Source organism: Mustela erminea, chromosome 18 (assembly GCF_009829155.1).
Source record: "Mustela erminea isolate mMusErm1 chromosome 18, mMusErm1.Pri, whole genome shotgun sequence".
Taxonomy (NCBI): Eukaryota; Metazoa; Chordata; class Mammalia; order Carnivora; family Mustelidae; genus Mustela; species Mustela erminea.
Window position 1 is genome coordinate 25,475,267 of NC_045631.1, and position 22,656 is coordinate 25,497,922.

Here is a 22,656-nt window from a genome sequence, read left to right on the forward strand (position 1 = left end):
TGGGATCCACAGAAAAAGATGTGTGCGTACGTGCATATGTGTGCGCACACACACATCTAGCCTGTTGGGTCTAAATGCTGAAGCTCCCCTGGTACAACTCTTGGTTTGAATTGATTATGTGGTGGAGGACAGGAGTGATTCTGAGGGTAGAAGAGTCAGATTTCCCCGTTCTCTGTATTTGCAGTTTCCAGACCCCCCACACACACCCCAATCTTTTGATATAGGTCTGGAAAAGAAATGACCAACTGTACTATTTACATGCTTTCAGTTCTTCTTTGGCTCATTTTTTGTAGGCTAGGAGGAATACCTGTGGGAGTAGTTGCCGTAGAAACCCGAACAGTGGAACTAAGTATCCCCGCCGATCCTGCAAACCTGGATTCTGAAGCCAAGGTCAGTAACCTCGAGTACCCTGTGCTCCTGTGCTCGGAGCTGGCTTTCCCTTCTGCACAGCCTGTGGATGTACTGGGGGTATTGCACACCACCATGTGCTCACTTTTAAGATGACTCTAAATGGACTACAAGCTAAATTCTAACTGAAAAATTACTTAGGTCTTTATAGTGGTCTTGTTGATGCTAGAGAACAGTCTGGGTTCCTTGGGGAGGTAGTCTTCTGGAAGGCAACAGCGGGCTCTTTGGTCCCAGATTCTCTGAACATACACATGGATGAGTTATTCTAGAATTAAGAAGTCTGCCTTAATGGCAAATGTGAACACCACCACTCATCTTTGTTTTAAAAGAGTAGATTATATTTTTTACATCCTGACAAGGGTCAGAAGATGAGGGGTGGGAGAGACCAGGAAAGAGGTTACTCAGCAATGTCACATCAGGTGTCTGTTGACCAACCATAGTCCAGAGAAAGCTTGTACTAAGCACAGAGGAGAGAGGACTGGAGACTGTGTACAGTTAGGACTGTTCTGAGGACTAGTGTAGTTGAGTGACTTCACGTTGCCTTCAGGAAGTCTACAATGAGTATTCTCAAGACTGCATTCTTCCATTAGAAGCAGTAAGGTTTCCTCCTTCTGACTGAGGAGTGGTGGTATAATCAGGACTAAAAAGAAATATTCAACAAAGTCCACGATCCTTTCTTCTTTTTGAATTCAAAGATGATCCTCTTGATGAACAACAGCGGTTTTTGGTTGGTTGGTTTGGTTGGGTTTTTAAAGTAAACAAGTAAAACCTTGTTCACCTTGCAGAAATTCCCCCTCAAACTCTGTTGTTAACTGTGTCTTCCTTTTTGACTTTCCCCAATAGATAATCCAGCAGGCTGGCCAGGTTTGGTTCCCAGACTCTGCGTTTAAGACCTATCAGGCTATCAAGGACTTCAACCGTGAAGGGCTGCCTCTGATGGTCTTTGCCAACTGGAGAGGCTTCTCTGGTGGAATGAAAGGTAACTGGCCTGGCTCTGGGCTGGAGGGTCTGAACTGTTTCTCCAGAACTTTACAGACGGGGAGGGAGGGTTTATACTGGGCAGAACCAATGGGTATCCTTACAGCCCGTCACGCTAGGCTTTTTGGGGATTATACTTTCTCTGAAACAAATCTTCTGAGTTGCAACTTGAGTGGGGAGAATACTGCGTGCTTTTCAGTTTGGTGCAAAATTTCAGAACAGTCTACTGGTGTGATCTAGATGGGCTGCTCTTGTGGATTTAGCTTTCACAGGTGAACGATAGACTGTTCTGATGGTCTGGGGAACTGTGATTGTGCTAGCCTCTGTCCCTCTTTTCTCGGCATATTCTTTGTTGATGCTAATGCTCTAATGCTCTGTCGTGACCAAGGTAGATACTGAAATTAGCTTTCACCAGAAGAAAACAAACAAATTCTGTCTGAGAAGCTGTTCTTTGTGGTAATTTGTGGTGTATTTTATTCTTATCCAGCAATAGCCCTGGGCCTGTGGCTCCAGCATATTAAACCATCATCACACAGGCTCTGTTCTGTGCCACGGGAATTGCTTAGTGATGTAGGGAGCTACCATTTACTGAGAATCCTCCCTGTGCAGAGCCACTGTGGATGGTTCAGGAGAGCCAAAAAACCTGTTCTCCCTCTTATAGCAGCGAAGCTCTCTCTCCAATGGCCAGAGCTTCATGACCATGTGGAGACCAGAGACTACCTACCAGTAGGGGATGAATACACTGGTCAATGTTAACTTTGTTCACTGGGGGAGAACTCAGGGTTCTGAAGTAATAGAATGAGTTAGGGGAATGGAAGGAGGGAGGAGTTGGCAATGTTGGAGTAGAGTGGTTAGAGATAAGGATTTATAAAATGTGAAACAGTGAACCCAGAAATAGCTTGGGGCAAGAGCACCTCTCCCTCCGAGGGAGGAGAAGCCTGAGACAGTTACCCTTTTATAGATTATCAGCTGTGTGTGGAGAAAGGTTAGAGCCTTGTGCCAATAACTTTCCCTTAATCTGGCTTGGGAAAGCCCTGGACCGCCAGGCTTCCCTGGCAAAATACGGAAGACTAAGGTGGTTTTTCTTTTCTTTTTTTAAGCTGCAAAGTTCCCCTTTGCCCATATTTGCTGGAGAACTACCACATTTTGCACTTTTCTTGAGGGAGACTTGGACTGTACATGCAAATTAATGTTTATATACTTTTATAGACTCTCAGGTGGATTATTTTATGATGAAGAGAATAAATCAGTGAAAATGCTGTGCGATGTTGAAAGTATAGGTTAAACAAGTCAATCCTGCACATTTTTATTGAGTTCCTATGCGCAAGGAACTCTGCTAGCTACTTCTGAGAAAACAAAACTGAGTCAGAGACAGACATTGCCTCAAGGAGTCAAGAAAAAGGTTTTGAACAAAATACTGCAGTGTTCAAAGAGTATATTATACTGAAGTGTTTTTTTCCCCCCGGAGGAGGCGCGTGAAAGCCCTTTCATTCATATATGTGAGATTTGTTTAACATCCAATTTCACTTGATCCCAGATTTCTTAGCTGTAAGATTTACATTAAGGCGGGGCACCTAGTTGGCTCAGTCGGTTAAGCCACTGCCTTCCCCTCTGCCTGAGATCGAGGCCCACATTGGGCTTCCCGCTCATCAGGGAGTCTGCTGCTCCCTCTCCCTCTGCCCCTCCCCCCAACTTGTGCATGGGTGCCTGCGCATGGCTTTCTCTCTCTCTCTCTCTGCTCTCTGAAATAAATAAAATCTTAAAAAAACAAACAACAACAACAAAAGATTTACATTAAGACTTAGAGAAGGCAATGCCAGTACTCCTTAGTTACCTCTCTTCCCAAGGGCTGTTGAGCTTTCACTCTTCCTGACATTGCTTAGGAGTAAGCCAGCCTGGATCTTTTGTCCTAAGGAGTCCAAAGTTCAGAAGTTTGCTGCTTGTAGGAAAAGCTTCAACTGCTGCATGTTCTGGCTCAGGCCCATATTGGCCGCTAGCCATGTAAGAATAACAACAACAATTAAGATTTGTTGAGCTCCTTTCACCAGAAACCCTGCTAACCATTTTATATGCATTATCGTACATAATCATCACAACAAGCCCTTCTAAGGGGTAAGCTATATTATTTATCGGCGTTTTACAGACATTGAGACTTAGGTTAAGTAAATTTTCCAAGATCATTAAGCTAAAAAATGACAGAGCTGGGAGAGGAACGCAAATCTGTCTTGTCTTCCTATAACAGTTGGCAGAGTTTAGAGCCTAGGACCAAGCCAGCTCTACTAGAACATCTCTAGAATAGACTGTATAGGAAGTTATTAGCTACCTACATGCCCTCTGCTTTGAAGTTGTCCTTGACTATTGTGACAAGAAATGTTAAGAGTTAAGATAGGAGTTGTTTATTTTTTTTTTTTACTGCTGCAAAATACACATAATATTTATCATTTTAACCATCTGTAAGTGTATAATTCAGTGGCATTAAATATATTCACAGCGTTACGTAACCGTCAGCACTAAATATACCCCAAACCTTTTCATCATCCCTGACATAAAATCTGTACCCATTAAACAATAATTTCCCCCATCCCCCTTCTCTCCTGCCCCTGGTCAAAAATGAGTTACTGGCCCGATACAGACCAGGGCCAGTTCTGCCTTCTGAATTTTGTTGCTGCTGCATCCGTTCACACATCACTTAAGATAAATAAGCTTTAGGGAAGATAGAGATCAGTGTGAACGTAGGAGGGGGAAGAACATCGAACATCGCCTTTCACATTTACATACAGGTCAGGATGTTTTCTACATATTATCTCATGTAAAGGGACCTAAGCTGAGAGTCATTCCATATCCCTTGGGGAGATGTTTGCAGTTTTGGTTTCAATACTGGCTGGGGATTATGCAGGGAGGGAAAATAAACAATTATGCCATCCCTCAGTGCACACAAACACACAGCCAGGAGCCGACTGCACTGTGGGTAAAATGACTCCAAAATTGTGTGTAATGAGTAGGAAAAGATTAGAGACAGCTCTTGCTATGCTGAAAATTGACATTAGTGGAGGGAAAAAAAAAACTCTTTACTAGTCAGCCTAGGAGGTCTAATTCGAGCAGTAAAAATATAAATAAATAAATAAAAGTATGTCAAGATGGTATTGGTGCTTTTTTCCCAATGAGTTCTATCTGGCCGGAAGGCTATTCAGCATAATGCAAAATTAAATTATAAAAACTGGCTGAATATTTAGATGGAAGAGCCATTTGGAAGCAGTTTATTTAGACGAACCGGCAATGACCCACAACAGGGAGACATCAAGCGTGAAATTTACTAGAAATTAGCACCAGGGTCCCAGCCTCAGCATGAATAGCTTGATAGGATGCAAATCCCAGTGATATTAAGCTGCTTCACTGCTGGTGCTACAGGGTCACTCTCAGTTGGCTTTTCATGTTATACGTATTATTTTTTCCTGGGACAGGTTATAAATAACAATAAAAAAAAACATTTATTGAAAACTTTAACTGGAATGAAAGTCTATTTTAAAGTCTCTGATTACTTGGTTGTCGAAATACTGTGTCAGCCGGCCATAATGAATGATGGGACACGCTATGTATATGCAGTTTGTGTATGTCTAATGTTTGTCTGCAGCTTCTAACGGATAATCTCGCCCTAAGCCAATAAGATCTGTTCCAGTTTCCAGAGTATGGGGCACTGTGGAAACACCCTACCAGCCTGCTCCCTTGTTTGGTACATGTGGCTGCCACGGTTTATCCGTGTTGTGTAACAATGAAGTCCCTAGGCAGGGTGGGCGCCTGGATGCTGAGAACACACTGGAAAGGCTGTGTGAGCATATGCAGATGTGCTTTGCTCCTAGTGCTTAGGAAGTGCCAAGCCCCCACCTCTCCACTGACGAACCTATCAGTATTTTCCATTCTCAGTTGCCTTTCTCATGGCCTGAGAATTGAGAGTAAGCTTATACATAGCTTTAAAATTCCCTAGACTGATGTCTAGCCTAAACCCTTGGGGATACACTCTCCCCTGCTACTCTTGGCTGTGCTTTTGCTCTGTCTCAAAGAGGGCATTTCAGACAAATGCGTGTCAGAGTGTTGCCAGGTGCATCAACCTGCCTTTCAGGAGGGTGGTTTGGGGCTGCTGGGATTCGTCGTGGAGCATGTTATTTGTACGGTTTGTTTCGTGTGTGTCTGTTTATATTTTAACAGCCTTTGTTGCTTTTTGGGTGTTTTGATGGTTGGATTGCGGGTGTGTTGGTGTTGCAGGTTAGATGGAGGCATTGTTTTCAGTCCCAAGCTTGTTGGCTTTAATGAAGCCTGATGCCCCTTCACTCCTCACAGTCATGGGCCCTGGAGATAATTGCTTAGCAGTCAGATCCAAGCCCTTCGCATAGCTGGTAGGGTCATCAGTACAATTTCTGACTTTTCTAAACACACAAAAAAAATCCAGACAAAATTTACAAATCTTCAGTCATTTATTCCAGTCTCTTTTCTGGTTTTTATTTTACTCAGCCATTGTGTCAGATGCTGGAAAGCAGGTTTCCTCAGCCTCATACTCTTCCCTCCCAATGAGAATGAGGTCACAGAAAGTGGACTTCAGAGCCCAAGAGATCTGGGTTCGAATTTTACCTCTGCCTTTTATTTACTTATTTAACTAAGCCTCAGTTTACTCACCTATAACATGGATATAAGAACATGGCTATCTGATGATTAAACAAGTCATCTGTGTGTGTATGTGAAATCATGCTCCAAGGTACACAGCAGACTAGCCATGGGGATGAAAAGGAGAGACCAAGGTTCATTTCCCAACAGCAAAAGGTGCACACACATTCAGCTTCCTCCCAAACAAACTGCATATCCTACGAACTTGAGTTTTTAGAACTTAAATAAGTGGGCATACATTTCGAATAAAGTCCATCCTTGCTTTCTGGGGGCTGGGTCTGTTCATCATAGGTAGTACAGTCAGATTTCAGTATAGATATATCTTCAACAAACAGAAGTGAGGGAAGAGGCTGGAAACTGTCTTCATTTACCTCTACCTTACTTTTTCCTCTTCCACACAGGATGACTTTGTGTGCTGTTTTCTACTGTTTTGCTTTCTCCTTTTATCACCTTCCATTTCTTTATGCACGATACCACCGAGGGCCACTCCTTTCTGTTACTTGTTCTGAGACTGAGACTGTACTCTTGGCAGCACTGAAAAATGTACTGCTAATTACACAATTATTTTATTATGTAGCACTGGTTGAAATATCCACTAAAGAATTAATTTAGTTAAAATAATTTGAACTGAGCAATTATTTTCATAACCGCAGAATTAGCGTAAAGCGCTTAAAGTCCTTTATTCCCTGCTCTTCATACAGCAGTTGTGTAATTAGCAGTAAATTTTTTTGGTCTTTGCTTTCCTCCCAAAGGAATAAATGTCTTTGCTCTGATCATATATACAGAGTATGTGACCATACACATTTCTCATAGAGAAGGGAATTTTTCCTTGGAGCAACTTCTGAGTTTTTGGAGTTTCTGAAGTCATCACAGAGAGTCCAGGCCCGGCAATGGGGAGAGGCACATACTTTGGGGTGAACTATGTTCACTGATGGTTTGTATAGAGAGAGCCATTTTTACTTTGGAGAAGGTGGCAGTTTAATTTGCCAGTAACTACAATGAAAGCAATTTCTATTTGGGTTTGCTCTTAACTTGCTGAAAAATGCTTCTTTGCTTTGGATTTCCAGAATTGATTTATTCCAAATTGAGATCCTTGCTTTGATAGGAAGGTTTGAACTCCGTTGAACCTGCTATTTGGTGTTTAGAAAGGAGCCATTGTGGTTCCACTAAAGTGGTCATTAAACATCTGGAATCATAAACCTAAAACTTTGGCCCTGTGTAGACTTCAGAGAGCTAGGAGATGGGAAGAAGTCCATAAATTGTTGGGAAATAAGTAATAACTGGCTGTACTTTCCAAGGACTTGCTTTACTTTCGCACCAGGGTGCCTTTTCTTCAGGCTGCTCCTGGCCTTGGGGGGATTACAAAGTGTGCTAATCTTTAGCCAAATGAAGAGGTAGGTCTTCTTTGGGGGGGGTGGGTAGGTCTTCTATTTATGTGGCTGTGTGATATTGCCATTAACTACATATATATTTTAAGGTGTTTTTTTTTCTCTCACTGATGCCCTGATAAAAATGCAACTGTTAAGGACTTTGTTGTTCTTTCTGGTGATGTTCCTTCCAAAGTGAGTGTGTGCTCATTCTTTCAGCATATGCTTACTGAGCATTAAGTGTGCTTGAGGCACCGGACAAGACATTGAGAATACAAGGAGAAGAGATGTGGTTTTTGAAGATAAAATTTTTGAAGGCTCCGTTTCCATTAGCTGTACATTTTAAGAGCTTAGCATATTCTAAGAATCATGAGAAGATTCGAGAAGAGCTTGAATAGTTCCTTCCTTCAGAAAACTTAATGTAGTGAGAGAGATCACATATTGACATGAAAAATACTCAGCATTTGTAGAGCAAGTGTGAATTAATGTGATGAGACCTGAATCCAGCAATTCAAAAAGGCTATAAAGTGGATAGGCAATCCGTCGGGCTTGCACACTGTGTCTTGTGAAAGACAGTACCCTTCTCTTGTGCTTCTGAAGATCCCCTGTAGTCTGGTACAGAAGACAGGTGGAAATGCCCATCCTGTCAGTCTCCAGGGTGGCAGGGCAGGACCTGGGGTGGCTGAACCCCTCGGCCTGTCACCCCTCGGTGGCTGAACCCCTTGGCCTGTTATTTTCTGTGTGTGCCATGACATGAACAATATTTGGAAGCACTGTTTCACACTTTCTCATTTGTCTCATTCTCCACAGATATGTACGATCAAGTGCTAAAGTTTGGTGCTTACATCGTGGATAGCTTACGGGAGTGCTCCCAGCCAGTGATGGTGTACATTCCTCCCCAGGCTGAGCTCCGGGGGGGCTCCTGGGTTGTGATCGACCCCACCATCAACCCCCGGCACATGGAAATGTACGCTGACCGAGAGAGCAGGTAGCATTTCTTCTTGATTTCCATTCATTGTCCCTAGGGATCCTCTAACGTTTGGTTTCCTCCTGGAGAACATTAGAACCAAGAGAACTTCATTTGAATCTGTCTATTCCCAGCGGGCTGCATGGTCAGAAAAAGAGATATTCCAAATAGTGTCTCTTAGGACGAGGAGGAAAGTAGTGGGAGTCAGGCTTTCCCGGTGTGATCCCTCAGCCCACATCCTTTTACCAAGACGTCCTCTATTCCAGGCACCAGGAGAGACTTGGAGGGTTCTCTCCCATTTGTTGTGCACATAGGCCTGTTTACTGTCTCTTTCTTAGATATGTGACGGAGGGAGCTCAAGGCGAGTCAGAGTGGAAGGACTAAATTCTTAGTCTGTGGAGTTCTAGCCTCTTAACCCAGCTCTGCCCTTGGCTGACGAGAAACCTGGAGCGGTCTTACTTGCCCTGAACTGCTGCTGCTTGTCTGTGAGCCAAGCTGCTGGGCACTGAGGGGCACCACAGCAGCCACGTTCTGGGATTTCAACCCAGAGCTGCTCACTCTGGCCTCCTAGGAGGTTTGGAGAACACCGTGCTCACGGCACCCAGAGAACCGCAAGAGAAAGTTCCAGGCTTTTGTTGGGAGGTGGTCCTTGAAAATACTTAAGTAAAACAGACCACATCCAGCTTCCTTCCACAATCTGTTTTCAACCCTTTCCAAAATAGGTAAATTTCACATTGTGTTTCCTTGACATTGTCCACGCCAATTCCTGCCTCCGATCATTCTGTTAGAGGACCTGTTTCTCTCTTTGTCCAAGATTTTAGCCTCCTACTCTTAATAGCTGCTTGGGAGAGCCCAGTAGTTTTATGGTGAAATCCCTAGGCTAGCAGTACATACTGAGAGACTATTTTTAAATCCAAATCTAGCCCCTGATCTGACACCAGATCACAGATAAGTCCTCTTTATATGTAAGGACTTAGTGCAATGCCATGTGTATAGTAAGTATTAGCTATAATTTTTTTTTTTTTAATGTGAAAGGTGGTGGTGGTTGTTTTTTAATTTGTCTAGAGTAAAGTTCCTGGTAGTAGAACATCATCAGCACGCACTAGAAACTAGAGACCGCTCTGTAGCGGTAGGCCGAGTGTTTTCTCTCCTGCTTGGCCTGGCCTCATGTGTGGGAGTCCCGCCAGCAGACTGACAGCTGTGTGTGGGACCAATCGGCATCGATCCCTCATTGTACAGACTAAGTGTGGAGGTTGTTCCCCTGCCACTGTGCCCACATCATCTTTTTTGTGCCCCCTGGAAAAATATGTGATTCCTGTTACCCTTAACTAAGGCTATAGATGGTGGAATATGGATTCCTCTTTGGAGATGGAAGTAGACTGGTATGGTCATGAGAATTATTTTAATTGCTTTTGCTTGGCCTTTTTCACAGCGCACTTAGACACTTTCTGATGCCTTCTTCCTCCCTGAGGTTACTTCTGTGAGCCATGGGTGGCCAAAACCATAATGAAGCTATTTCCTGGTCTGCACATTGTAACTGGCCTCATTCTGTTGTCTCCTTCCTTTAAAGTGCCTCTATTTCTGTTTTGTTTCTCTCTGATCCAGGGGATCAGTTCTGGAGCCAGAGGGGACAGTAGAAATCAAATTCCGCAGAAAGGATCTGGTGAAAACCATGCGTCGGGTGGACCCAGTCTACATTCGCTTGGCTGAGCGATTGGGTATGTCTGCTTGTCCTCCTGGCAAATCAATGAGCCATTCAGCTGATTTGTAATGAGTGCATTCATAGGCCAGAGGAGGAGGCACTGAAGCATTTGATCAAATTCATGATAATCTTTATTTACTGTCCTCTATATGGTAAGAGCCCTGGTAGAATGAAATAGTGTATATAGTAGGAGGGAAAGTGGGACCTAAAAAAAGCAAAAGTCACCCAAGTTTTCTTCTGGTATTTTCTTATAATTCACAGAGCTCATCTTTCTGGCCTTGTGGATGTCCTTGTAAAGAATGATTAGCTAGAAATTGCTGTTGGGGAGCAGGCTAATCAGGCAGAGAATATCCTAGGCTTCAGTGCCCTGTTTCTGTCTGTGTCTTTGGACAAGCCCGCCTCGTTTCTGAAGGATTTGAGTCAGTGTCATGGGACAGAGAGGCTGAAGACCTAGCCAGGTGGTGTTCTGGGGCCCTCCCAAGCCAGAGAAACAGAAGTAAAGAATACCCACTGTGTGATTCCGCACAGAGGCCGTGGCAGCAGTAGCCCAGTCCTGGGCACATTTGCGCGTGATGCTTCCAGCCACAACTCCGTTTCTCGTTTTCTGAGAGATTCAGTTTGCATGCAGGACTCAAGCCTGGGAGCCCTGAGTTGAGTCCAGAGACTGAATGAGTTTCAGTTCCTTTAAAACACCTCTCTCTGCCCAGATCTCCCATCTAGCCCCAAATGTGTTAGTGAAGATAATTGCTTGAGGTTCTTGTATTTGTTGGTCTGTTTTGGTTTTGTTTTTCTAAAGGAACACAGTGATTGTCTTCAGAAGGTAGTGAAACTCCGTGAATGGAATGCATAAAAAGGAGAGATGCTAGCTCATTTATGTTTCAAATAGTAACTTAGTTAATACAGTACCATTTGCAGACTCGTTATATGCTCACCATGTAGAGACACAAGAACTTCCTAGTGCTTGCCTGCACTCTGGAGACTGCGCATCCCAGCAGTTTGGAGCCCTGAGCCAAGCACAGTGACTGGGGTTCTAATAAACCCTGTGTGCGTCCCATTGTTTGCCATTAGGTAACAACCGCCAATAACTCTAACCCATCTTGGCCTGATCCTTTTATGGGAAGTGCACACATACAATGAGAATTGGCAAAGCTGTTTCTAAAATCTATTGCCACCCAGAATTGTTGAGGTGGTGTTTTTCTCTTTCTTCTCCAAACAGGATAATTACTTCTGACCAACCCTATACACTTTAATTAAAGTAACTGCAGCTCCAGAGCAAGTTACTCACGACTGTATAGAGAGAGAGCTCTAAAAGCTTCAGCCACTGATAAGCATCTCACTTAGATGGCTCATAATTGTTCCCAGCATCAGGCAATCCTCGCTGCTGTTTTTACCACTAATTCTGTACAAAGGCAGCAGGGCCACAATTGCAGGACACGGTGAATTGCATAATTTTCTCTCTCTCTCTCTCTTTTTTTCCCCATTTTTTCTTTCTTTCTTTTTTTATTTCTTTTTTTTTTCCCCCCCTTTTTTGCTGGTTTTCTTTCTGGCCAATTTAAAATTTGTCAAAGTCGGTCTTCTTCTGGATCACTGCCCTTTGATATTTCGCGCACTCCATTTGCCACAAACAAGCCGCAGGGCCGCAGTTCATGCTGACTCCAGCAGAAGCAGAGAAAGCTCCATTTATCTTACACTGCCTGCTGAATTCCTACTCATTAACTGGGGGTTCACTGCCTCTTTTTAACCCCCCAATGGCTGTTATCATCCCTTCGGAGTAACTGGGTGGTAGGAAGAGGGATCCTCTCTGACATCTGTTTGCAGAGCCGCTGGATGGTGAGGGGTGTGGGGCCGAAGCTTCTTTCTCTTGAAAGTGATATCGCTCCCACCTTCACCCAGCACCTTTTAACTTTTGAAATACAGGAAGGGGAGAGGGAGGAGATTCCCAAGCGATGCCGTTTAATCATTTGTTACAAATCATCTCATTATCAATTTCCTCTCTGCATTGAAGAAAACCATATTTATTTAACCTTGACCAAATTGGCACTAGAGAAAGAATCCTTAGTCTGCTAAATGGGAAGCAGGCTCTGGCCCAGGGCAGGTCAGGAACACGAGAGTGGATCTAGAATAAAAATCAGTACAAGTTTCGGTTAGGTTGCATGCAGGTAAATTGTTGTAAGTCCTCCAAACATTGGCTTCTTCATCCAGAAGTGGGGATAATGCCCCCACCCAGCCACTCTGAAGATCAGATGAATGTGCATTGGCTTTAAATCTATGAAGCATGTTTCAAGCATGGGGACTGGCATCGTTTCTTTTCCACATTAATCATTAGAAGAAGCAGACAGCCACGTTTGGTATCTGTGTGGCATAGGTCTCCTTTTGGAACAAGTGGTATAGGAAAAGAAATACGAAAGAAATAGGAGTGGTCATGCCCCTCAGGCAATTGCGGTTTTTCAGGAAGATCACACATACTAGGTGTGTTTGTGGTGTCATGGGCCAGCAGGGGTGGAACAGCACATGCTATGAACTCAGCTCCTTTGGGGTTTGCTCTGGCTTTTGGCTCCTTTCTCAATCAGTGCCTAGAATCAAAGACTGCCATGATGCTTTTTCACAAAGTGGGTGAAAATGACCTCATTTTCCAGATTGAGATTAAGGCCAAAAGAAAACTTAAATCACCCAAGACCCAAATTAATGTACATCAGAGCCCAGAATGGAACTGTGGTTCCCTCTGTTCTACTTTTTTAGGATTTCCCAAGATTTTACCTCAGCCTAGTACTGAGCCTGAACAAAATTAAACAGGAATTCTTTCCCTTTGTTGTCTAAAGCCAATTCCACTGAGAAAAATCTGATTTAGGAGAAAGCCTGTAGGAGTGGATGTTACCTTATGTTCCCAATCTCTTCCCAGATTGGCCCCTACACTGGGGAGCACGCTGTCAGATCACTTAGATGAACCAATGCACAGCAGATTGACTGTGTTCAAAAACAGAATTATGATTTATTCTCCAAGGATAATGAGTAATATTTAATTTCTGAACAGTTAATCTCTTTCAGATTTCTTATTTTTAAAAACTGACCTTTCTTCATTTTATATAGTTCGTTTGGGTAGAAGGTGAATTACTAGTTTGTAGTTCATGATTATCAAAAAGCATGAAAATAGCACATATTCCTGATAGAGGTAAAGAGAGAAAGAAATGTGATAAAAGGCCAAATACCATGGTCTTACACTGCCAGATTCTTAGAACAGGCTTGGTAGAGTCCGTGCAGGACAGATAACAACCTACCAGTCTGGATCCCTTAAGGAAATTGAATTTCTTCTCTGGAAATAGAGCCCCAGCCTTCTTCATGTCTCCCTGACATCCTTACCTCCTCAGCGAGCCAGGAGTAGGGAGTGGGTGTGGGGAAGGATGGCCTTCCTGGCCCTGTGTCTTGATGCCAGGACCTGAGATTTTCTCCTGGATCCTTACCCTTGCCTTGTGCTTAGAAGGAAATGATATCTCAATTGAGAGAGAGAGCTGTCTAGTCCAAGTCTGAAGCAAACATAAGGTCCCCTCCATCCCTCTTCCTCAACACAAATAGTCTTTAGGCAGAGGAGCCACTTCCTGAAAAACACACACACACACACACACACACACACACACACACTTCCAGTCACACATTTTGAACGTGGGCCTCTTCCCAGCCAGCTGGGCACCTGCCATGCAGCAGCCCAGCTGTTCCCACATGGAGCCCTGAGAGGGACGGTCTGACACAGACAAGGGCAGCTCTGGCTGGGCACTGTGCTTGCTCCATGCCTGGCCTTCTGCCCAGCACACCCCTCTACCCAAGGCTTCCTGGGGGCAGAGTGAGTATTGTGGCTTCCCATAAGTATTTAACCAGAGAGGGTTGCTGTTACCCCGTGAGGGTAAATGTGCCTGGAGACATCTATGGGAATGCTTGCCTCCCAAGCCTTTTCTTTTAAGCAGCCAGATAACAGGAAAAGGACACTTCCTTGGGTTAAGGGGATTCAGGGGTTAAGCTGGTTTTCTGGCAGAAGTGATCAAAGTACCTGAGCTATGTATGCTTTTCCATCAGTTGTGTCCATCTTCAAGATGTTGTAAGCTGAAAAGAGCTAGAGTTGCTTGTTTGAGTCAGAAGGCAGCATCCTTGCCTGCAAAGTCAGAAGGGAAATTAGTTCTGGTCCTAATGCGTGGGAAGTGGCCTCTTGCCCAGTCATCTCTTGAACACACAGTGTCCTCACTTGGCACCATCGCCGTCCAAGCCCTGGGCCCTGGGGTAGGCAGGTGCCTCTTTCCCTGAATGAGCAGCAGCTTACCACCCACCTCATCACACTGATTCAGAAGTTCTTTGGTTTGATGCAATATGGTGTAGCAGTGACAGCGTTTTCTGGGGAGGAGAAGGGGCTCTTTTGGTCTGTTCCATTCATCTGGTTGTATTTATCAAAGCACCTGGGCTTGCCTCATCCCAGGAAGCAGTGGTTGACAGTTCTGTCAGATGGAGAGACCTGGCTGGCATTTTGTTGGACTGAACCTAAGCTTCTTTCTGCCTCGGGGCTGTCTGTCATCAGAATATGTCTGAGAGACCCTGTTCCTCGCCTGTCCCCAGCTGACCCAGAGCCCCATTCCTTGACCTGCTAGAACTGGAGGGGCAGGGGGTCGGGCTGGCGGAGGGAAAGGAGCAACTAAGGAAAGGAAAATAGTAAAGACTTTGAGACTTAACTGCCTCGAGAATTCAGAGAATTCTGTGCGGCTTCCTGACTCTTATGTGGACTGTCTGCATGGGGGCACAGGGCTGAAGGGGGGAATAACAGATTCTTTGATTCCTATTTGGAAATCTTTGGGTTTACTGTAATGATTTTTAAAAATACGAACAGCAGAGCACTAACACCATTGCAAGGAACCTACGGTTAAACATCCCAGAGAGGGTTGCTGTTAAAATCAATATGCAAATGCAGCTGTATATTTAGATAGGTGTGGTCCCTTTGAAGAAAAGCAGATATATGAAAATGGGATTTTAAAAAAAAACTAGATACATTGGGAGAAATTATTCCCATTACAAAAGGATTATTTGCTTTACCAAAGGATTCACTGCAGGGTTCCTTCTAAATAGCTCCCTTAAGGCATTTAAAACAGGATCTGATTTACACAGTTTTTCCAGAATGCTTTTGTGTAAAGAAAGGCACACCTGTGATGGATACAGAAATCGTTTTTGCAAGGTTTTTTTTTTTCTCCCTATCTTACCATCTTTACAGAGGAATTTCTTTTAACGTTGAAAATGTGATTACACAGATCTTTTAAACAGCTACTTGTGTTTGTACTTCTTAATCTTAATAAGATTCCAGTCTTTTTTATGCTGATTTTTCAGTCTCAAAATTGAGGTACGGGTGTGTGTTCTTTTATCTGAGATATTCTGGAGCTGAGTGAGGAGGGTGGTCTCATCCTTTTCTTTAGCTTCATAAGTATTTAACCAATCAAAGCAAATTGCTTTCTTAAGAGAAGGAAGAAGGGCCCATAAAAGTTGAAATTGGGTTTAAATTTACATAGGCTTCTTAGTATAACTAAAAAATAAAAAGCACTTTAATATCATATTCTTTTATAAAACAGTTTCCCTCTTCACCAGCTTAGGATTGTTGTTACATAAATGAGAAACTGAGCACAGAAAAGAGATTTCTGCAAGGTCACCTAGTGCCTTTGGCTGAGTAGAGAATTTTCAGCCTACCAGCCTGATTTTTATTCTAAGCTTTGAAGGTCTCACCCCTCCCCCCAAATCCTCCACCATGGGATGTGATCTGCCTGTCCATAGGGTGAGGCTCCCCTCCTGCCCTCCTTCAGAGTCATGGCTAGGTTAAAAAAAAACACCTCCTGCTACAGAAATCACCTCCCTCCTCGGAAGCTTCTCTCCAGCTTTGACCCCATGGAGGAGAGATGTGGCTTTTCATTATATCCTGGCCCTGGGAACACCTGACAGGCCAGTGCCCTGTGGACACTTGTGGGTCAATTTAACTTGTTTCATTTAAAGGGCATTGGCTCTACATTGCTTCTTGGCCTTTTGGCTAAGATCAAGTATAGTATCTTTTCTTATCAGTTTAATATCTGATACGTCCTCTATCCGAGGACAATATATTAAATGGATTTTTGGAAGTAGGAGACCGAAGAGGAGCTCACTCCCATCCACTGCACTTGTCGACCTGCTGTTGCCATACTTCCAGGAACCGTGCACCCCACTCTGGGGGAAATTTTAAAAATAAAAACTGATGGGCTCAGAAGCCAGAGTCTCTAAGCCCAGATCCCCGCTCCACGGTGTCCTAGCTTCAAAGCCTTGGGCACGTTACTGCCCCGTTTTAGTGCCTCGGTTTTCTCATCTATAAGGCAGCCATCTTGGAGGGTGTTTGCGAGGATTAAAGGAGAGAAAAGGTACTTCAACATTTCTAGCACAGTAACAGTTCTCATTTGATCAGACTAGTACTGCCCTTCTGGATTCAGCTCTTTAAAGTGTTTTTAACTCTAAGGTTGGATTTTTAGGAATTCATGGGGACTTTTTATTTTGGGAGGGAAGAGATGGGAGTAACCTACCTTTCTTCTCCCATTTCAGCCTTTTCCTAAAGTAGGATTCTAGAAAAAGAATGACTTTCCTCCCTGTAGCATATTCTTAAACACACTCGCACATGCACACAACGACTTGCTTTCCTAAAAACCCTGAGGCCCTGCAATCTGGCCAGAAAAGAAAGAAAACCATTCCAAGATATTTAATTGTACAGGGAGCTTACAGGATTGATCGAGAGCTTAGCTTTTTACAATAGTCCAGTGAATAAGAAATGCTCCTGACAAACGATCGATGATAGGATAATCACTCTTTATCCCCCTCCTCATTCTTACCTTCTTTCTTTCAGGAGAACAGGGTTCAGAAGTCAAAAATCTTTATAGACGCCGCTTTTAAATTAAGCAGAAAATAGACATTGACATATTTGTTAATCTCCCCTAAATCATTACCAGGGCTGGCTGCTTTGCTGTACAAGGAGAGAGGGGCCTTCAGTGTGCTATACAAGGGTCTAACTAGCTTAAGAGCAGCCTTTTATTTTTAGAAAATAAAATTTAGCAAACCTTTTCTCCCCCAACTTAAAGCACACATATCCTTAACTTTCTCATGTGCTTTTTAAAATACACACATCCTCTACTTCTGTTCCTTGCTTTGATGCTTTTTTTAAAGGCAGGTCTTGAACTGCATTAAGGAAGGAATCAAACAAGGCAAACTTTGGGGGAATGTTCTGTGATCTTCCTAGTCTCAGGAGGGCCAGAGCATTGCAGGTGGTTTTTTTGTTTGTTTGTTTGTTTTTGTTTTTTAAAAGATTTTTAAATCTATTCATTTATTTGAAAGATGGAGATCACAAGTAGGCAGAGAGACAGGCAGAGAGAGACTGGGAAGCAGGTTCCCCGCTGAGCAGAGAGCCCGATGTAGGTGCCCCATCATTGCAGGTGTTTGTTGTTACTCTTTTAAAGCTCTGGAATAGGGGCGCCTGGGTGGCTCAGTGGGTTAAGCTGCTGCCTTCGGCTCAGGTCATGATCTCAGGGTCCTGGGATCGAGTCCCGCATCGGGCTTTCTGCCCAGCAGGGAGCCTGTTTCCTCCTCTCTCTCTCTCTGCCTGCCTCTCTTCCTACTTGTGATCTCTCTCTGTCAAATAAATAAATAAAATCTTTAAAAAAAAAAAAAAAAAAAAAGCTCTGGAATAGCTTGTCTGGGTAGACAAGACCTTTGTTAGTCCAGGAGCCAGCCGTGTCTCTCCCTTCAACTTGGTAAAGCCAAGACCTTGTTTCCAGGATGCTGTACTCCTAAGCCCAGAAGTCTTCCCCCTTTGCACCCAGTGCTGAGCTGTGCTTTTTTTTTTTTTTAAAGACTTTATTTATCTATTTGATGGAGAGATCACAAGTAGGCAGAGCAGCAGGCAGAGAGAGAAGGGGAAGCAGGCTCCCCGCTGAGCAGAGAGCCTGATGCGGGGCTCAATCCCAGGACCCTGAGATCATGACCTGAGCTGAAGGCAGAGGTTTAACCTACTGAGCCACCCAGGTGCCCCCTGAGCTGTGCTTTTAACTACTTTCCTCATACAATGAACTAAACTCTCCAGCTGATCTGCCCGTCTGTGGCCACTGCCAGGACACCTGCTTGAGCTGCTGTTGATGCCATTTCATGTGGAAGAACACAAGCCTTGGAGATAACCAAGTGTAAATCCTGACTTTGCTACATAAGAGCTGGATGCCTTTGGGCAAGTAACTTTACATTTCAGAGCCTTGGTTTTTCTCATTTGTAAAATAGATGCCCTGTCTGTAAGGTTGGGTTGTTATAAAGGGTTAGAGGTGATGTATATGAAGCAACTTGGAAAGCGCTCAGTGACACTGAGGCCTGCAGCTTGGCAGCAGTGTTAACAGCTGGCCAGACCTAGGTCTGAATTGTGCATGGTGACTTACAAGCTGTGTGATCCTGAAAGCAGTAAGTGTGGTGCCTGGCACATAGTAAGTGCTCAGTAAACGGTATGCATTGTATATGGTACAGGTATACACATATATAAGCACAGTGTTGGTTGTTTACCCAGAGAGAGGATGTTCTAAAGGTCTGGAACTTCCTATTCATCCGTATCCTTGGTCCTGCCATCCCCTATCCCTGGCTGGGAAAACTGCTACGGTGTTCATTTGATCTCACAGGAACACGAGGAGCCACCCTCAAATTTTGGGCCTGCCCAGCAGGTTTCAGGGACCCAGCAGGTTTTAGTGTTGGGAGCAAGAGTGGCCCGAGTTCCCAGGGTGGGAAGTGATTGCTCACAGTGCTCAGGACTGTGACTGCTTGGCAACCAGTACAGAAGTGTTGCAAAACCGTAGTCCCACCGCACAACTGGTCCCCTCCCTGAACAGCACCGCACCTGAATGTGGCTCCAGACTTAGAGTCTGGCCTATTGCTACAACCCAAGAGTGAACAGCATGCTCTCCCAAGTGCAGATGTATTGTTTGATTAAGGAGTAAAACATACATTCAGGTGACTCACAGAGGACACCAAGCACTCTGCCCTTCATGAGAAGTGTGCATAATTTCTAAGTCATGGACCGCCTTAGACTAAAGAGTGGAAAACAAGGTCGGGGAGGGGGGCAAGGGCTATGGAGAGAAAGGCTGTGCCTGTCAGGTCCCATGTCACAGAAACCATCTACATGAACTTTTAAACACTCCCCAGTAGCATCAGAAGGACAAGTTCTTGGATCACTGTAATGAATGAGCCTAAAGTCACTGCTTTCTTGTTTGATAGAGAGATGACTGCTTACTCAGAGTGAAGTAAACATTTCTGTTTCACCCTGGCAGTCAAGGAACCAGGTCTGGCCTCATGTAACAACACTTCATTTGGGTGTTCTGAAACAGTGCAGCCAAATCTGCATGACACTGTGTTCATATCAAGTGACGGTGGGTAAGTGGAATGTAAAGAAAGTCAGAGGAGGACTATTTAGTGAGTAATGCTATAGGCCACACTCTGTATTAGGGACTTGGGGTATAAAGAAATGGTTTGACAGACATGACTGATTGAAGAAGTAATCTCATAAACAGAAACTTTAAATGTAATGTGGTAAATATGATCAATGTTTACCAAAAAATTAGGACAGGGTGCTTGGGTGTCTCAATCAGTTGGACATCTGCCTTCAGCTCAGGTCATGGTCCCAGGGTCCTGGGATCAAGCCCCGCATCAGGCTCCCTGCTCAGTGGGGAGTCTGTTCTGCCCCTGCTCATGCTCTGTTTCTTCTTTCAAATAAATACATACAAATTTTAAAAATACTAGACATGCCCAGGAAATTGATCCTACAGAGCAGGCATTGTTAGAAGCGTTGTCTTGGTATCAGTTATGGAATGGGACTAAGATGGAACTTCGGCTGTATCAGCCAGCCACCTGCCATCATCATTGAGCCTTTCCTGAAATGAACGAGATTCTGCTACTGAAGCACTTCCTTGTCCTCTGCCCCAAGTCTTCAGGGTACCACACTGCTGTACCTGAGACCTGGCTCTGCCCCTTCCTGGTTTTGTGACCTTGGTGAGTTACATAAATTCTCAGTGGCTCAGTTTGCTCACCTGTAAGATGAAGACAGCAAGAATACCAGCTTTGAGGTTGTTGTAAGGATTAAGCGAGTTAATAGATACGAAGCACTTTAGAATGGTGCCCTGTACCCCACAAATATTAACTTTGGCTTCTGATTTTTGGCATCAGGGAGCCAGGAAAAACTTTTTTTTAGCTTGGCTTATTTTTTAACTTTCCATTTGATACAGTTTCACCGAACAGTGACTAGAATAGTACAAAGGACTTCTGATGCCTTTTTCTCAGATTTACCTGTTGGTAATATCTTGTCCCATTTGCATTATCATTTCTGTGTGTTCATGTACATGTGCTCGCCTGTGCACTTTATACACTTACACACACAGTTTCTGCAAACCCTCTGATAGTCATTTGTAGGCATCGTATTCCTTTATCCAGAAGTATTTAGTGTATGTTTCTAAGAACACAGACTTTCTCTTATATAACCCAAGACACTTATCTACATTAGGAACTATAACATTGATAACAATACTACTATCTGATTCATGATTCATATCAAAATTTTACCAATTGTCCCAATAATATCCTTTACAGACTTGATTTTTGTTGTTCAGATCTGAGATCTAACTCTAGACCACACACTGTGGCCTGTTTTCAGTTATTTAGTCTATCATCATCTTGACTTTTTTTTTTTTGAAGAATACAGGCCACCTTTTTTGGGGCGGGGGGATGAGATTTTTCTTGAGTAATCTTCACACCCAACATGGGGCTTAAACTCACAACCCTGAGATCGAGTCACATGCTCCACCAACCCAGCCAGCCAGATACTTCAGGCCCCTATTCTGTAGCATGGTCCTCAGTCTAGGTTTGTTTTGTATTTCCCCATGGTTAAATCCAGATAATGTATTTTTGGCAGGAATATTGCCGAGTGTTATTTATGATCAGGACATCATATCAGGAGGCATATGTCAGGTTGTCCTATTCTTGGTGATGGTAATTGTGATTACTTGTTTAAGGTTTTGTTCGCTTATAATTTATGAGGAGATACTTTGAGATGATGTAAATATTCCATTCCTCATCAAACTCTCACCCAGTAGTTTTAGTACACATTGGTAATTCTTGGCAGAATCAATTGCTGTGATGGTGGTGAAATGGTGATTTTCTTTTCTTTTCTTTTCTTTTTTATTCTTTTTTATTTGACAGAAAGAGATCACAGTTAGAGAGGCAGGTAGAGGGGGAGGGGGAAGCAGGCTCCCTGCTGAGCAGAGAGCCCAATATGGGGCTCGATCCCAGGACCCTGAGACCATGACCTGAGCCGAGGGCAGAGGCTTAACCCACTGAACCACCCAGGCACCTCAAAATGGTGATTTTCTAATTCCATCATTCCTTCTATGTCTATTAATTATTATTCTGCTGGAAGGGAGAACTTTCCCTTCCCTTTTCCCCCATTTAATTATTTATATTAGAATGGACTCTCAGGCTATTTCATTCCATAAATATTCTGGTAATTAATATCATCATCCTATTTTGATAAATTTGATGCTCAGACTGTCCCAGATTTGGCCAGTGGGAATACGTTCAAACTGGCTCCTGTGTCCTTTTAACTTGAGTCAGTCACTTGAGTGCTTTCTTGCTTTTTATGGTAGCCAGGCTCATCTTCTGTTTTTCCTGCCCCAGCTTCACAGCCCCAGTTCCTCTTACTAGAGAAGGAAAAATGTTTCCTTCCCTGTCTAGGAGACTACTGAGATAGTCTCATCTCCGAAGGCATCAGTTGGCGCTCCTCCCGTCGCCTCTTTAGGCAGATCCACCCCAGAATGGATGGGCCTTCATCCTATCCCATAGCCCTGCTCTGCATGGCGTGGAGAGAAGGTTGCTGCATGTTAGGGCCCCAGTGTGATTGCCCTCTATGTGAGCGCCCAGGAAGACATAGCCATCAGTTCTCTTCCTTGTGGTTTTCAAGTAGTGATGGGCTTTAAAAAAAAAAAAAAAGGAGGTGGAGGTGGGCATCTAAAAAACCTCATAAAAATGAAACTGGGTGCTGTGGCTTCATCCCTGTTCTATTAACATGTGTTTATCTAGAATACTTACGGCTCACTCAGCAGCCCAAGGCTGTTTATGTCATATGATTCATAGTGGCATAAAGAGCAAGGCCTGTTCCCAGACAGACATGCTTGAAATAGACCTTTCTCTTCTCCAGCCCATCACCTGTGGTCATGTATTTATTTGTCAGCTTTGGTGACAAAGCATTTCAGGTTGTCCCCAACACCAGGGGCTGTCACCTATAGCTCCTTCAGCTAGACTTACTCCTCTTTACTAGGCAGGCAGCTAAATTTGTGGTATTGATTACAAGTCCCATTCAGAGAGCAATTAGGAAGAAAGCCTAACATGGCAGAACCTCTACTGGGAGACCACTGATTGAAGGCGGTAGGGGTGGAGGGCGGGCAGGCAGGGGTCCTCCCTGCTACAGGGAATTCCAGATTCCTTAGAGGAATCTGTTGAGTGAGGGTGCTGTGTGCTTAGAAGTTCAGTGG

The 22,656-nt window shown here is 43.9% G+C and overlaps 1 protein-coding gene and 1 non-coding gene across 10 annotated transcripts in view; both read left to right on the plus strand.

Annotated features, from left to right (window-relative positions):
* ACACA (acetyl-CoA carboxylase alpha) overlaps window positions 1-22,656 on the plus strand; it is a 285,383-nt gene that overhangs the window by 250,355 nt on the left and 12,372 nt on the right. For all 9 annotated transcript variants that reach the window (XM_032319427.1, XM_032319429.1, XM_032319428.1 and 6 more), the window contains 4 exons: window positions 294-390; window positions 1,252-1,387; window positions 8,220-8,397; window positions 9,982-10,094. In XM_032319427.1, the coding sequence (XP_032175318.1) occupies window positions 294-390; window positions 1,252-1,387; window positions 8,220-8,397; window positions 9,982-10,094 (524 nt within the window). The remainder of the gene's footprint in view (window positions 1-293; window positions 391-1,251; window positions 1,388-8,219; window positions 8,398-9,981; window positions 10,095-22,656) is intronic.
* LOC116578644 lies at window positions 16,102-16,293 on the plus strand. The gene has a single exon (XR_004281009.1). It is a non-coding gene; the product is annotated as a U2 spliceosomal RNA (small nuclear RNA).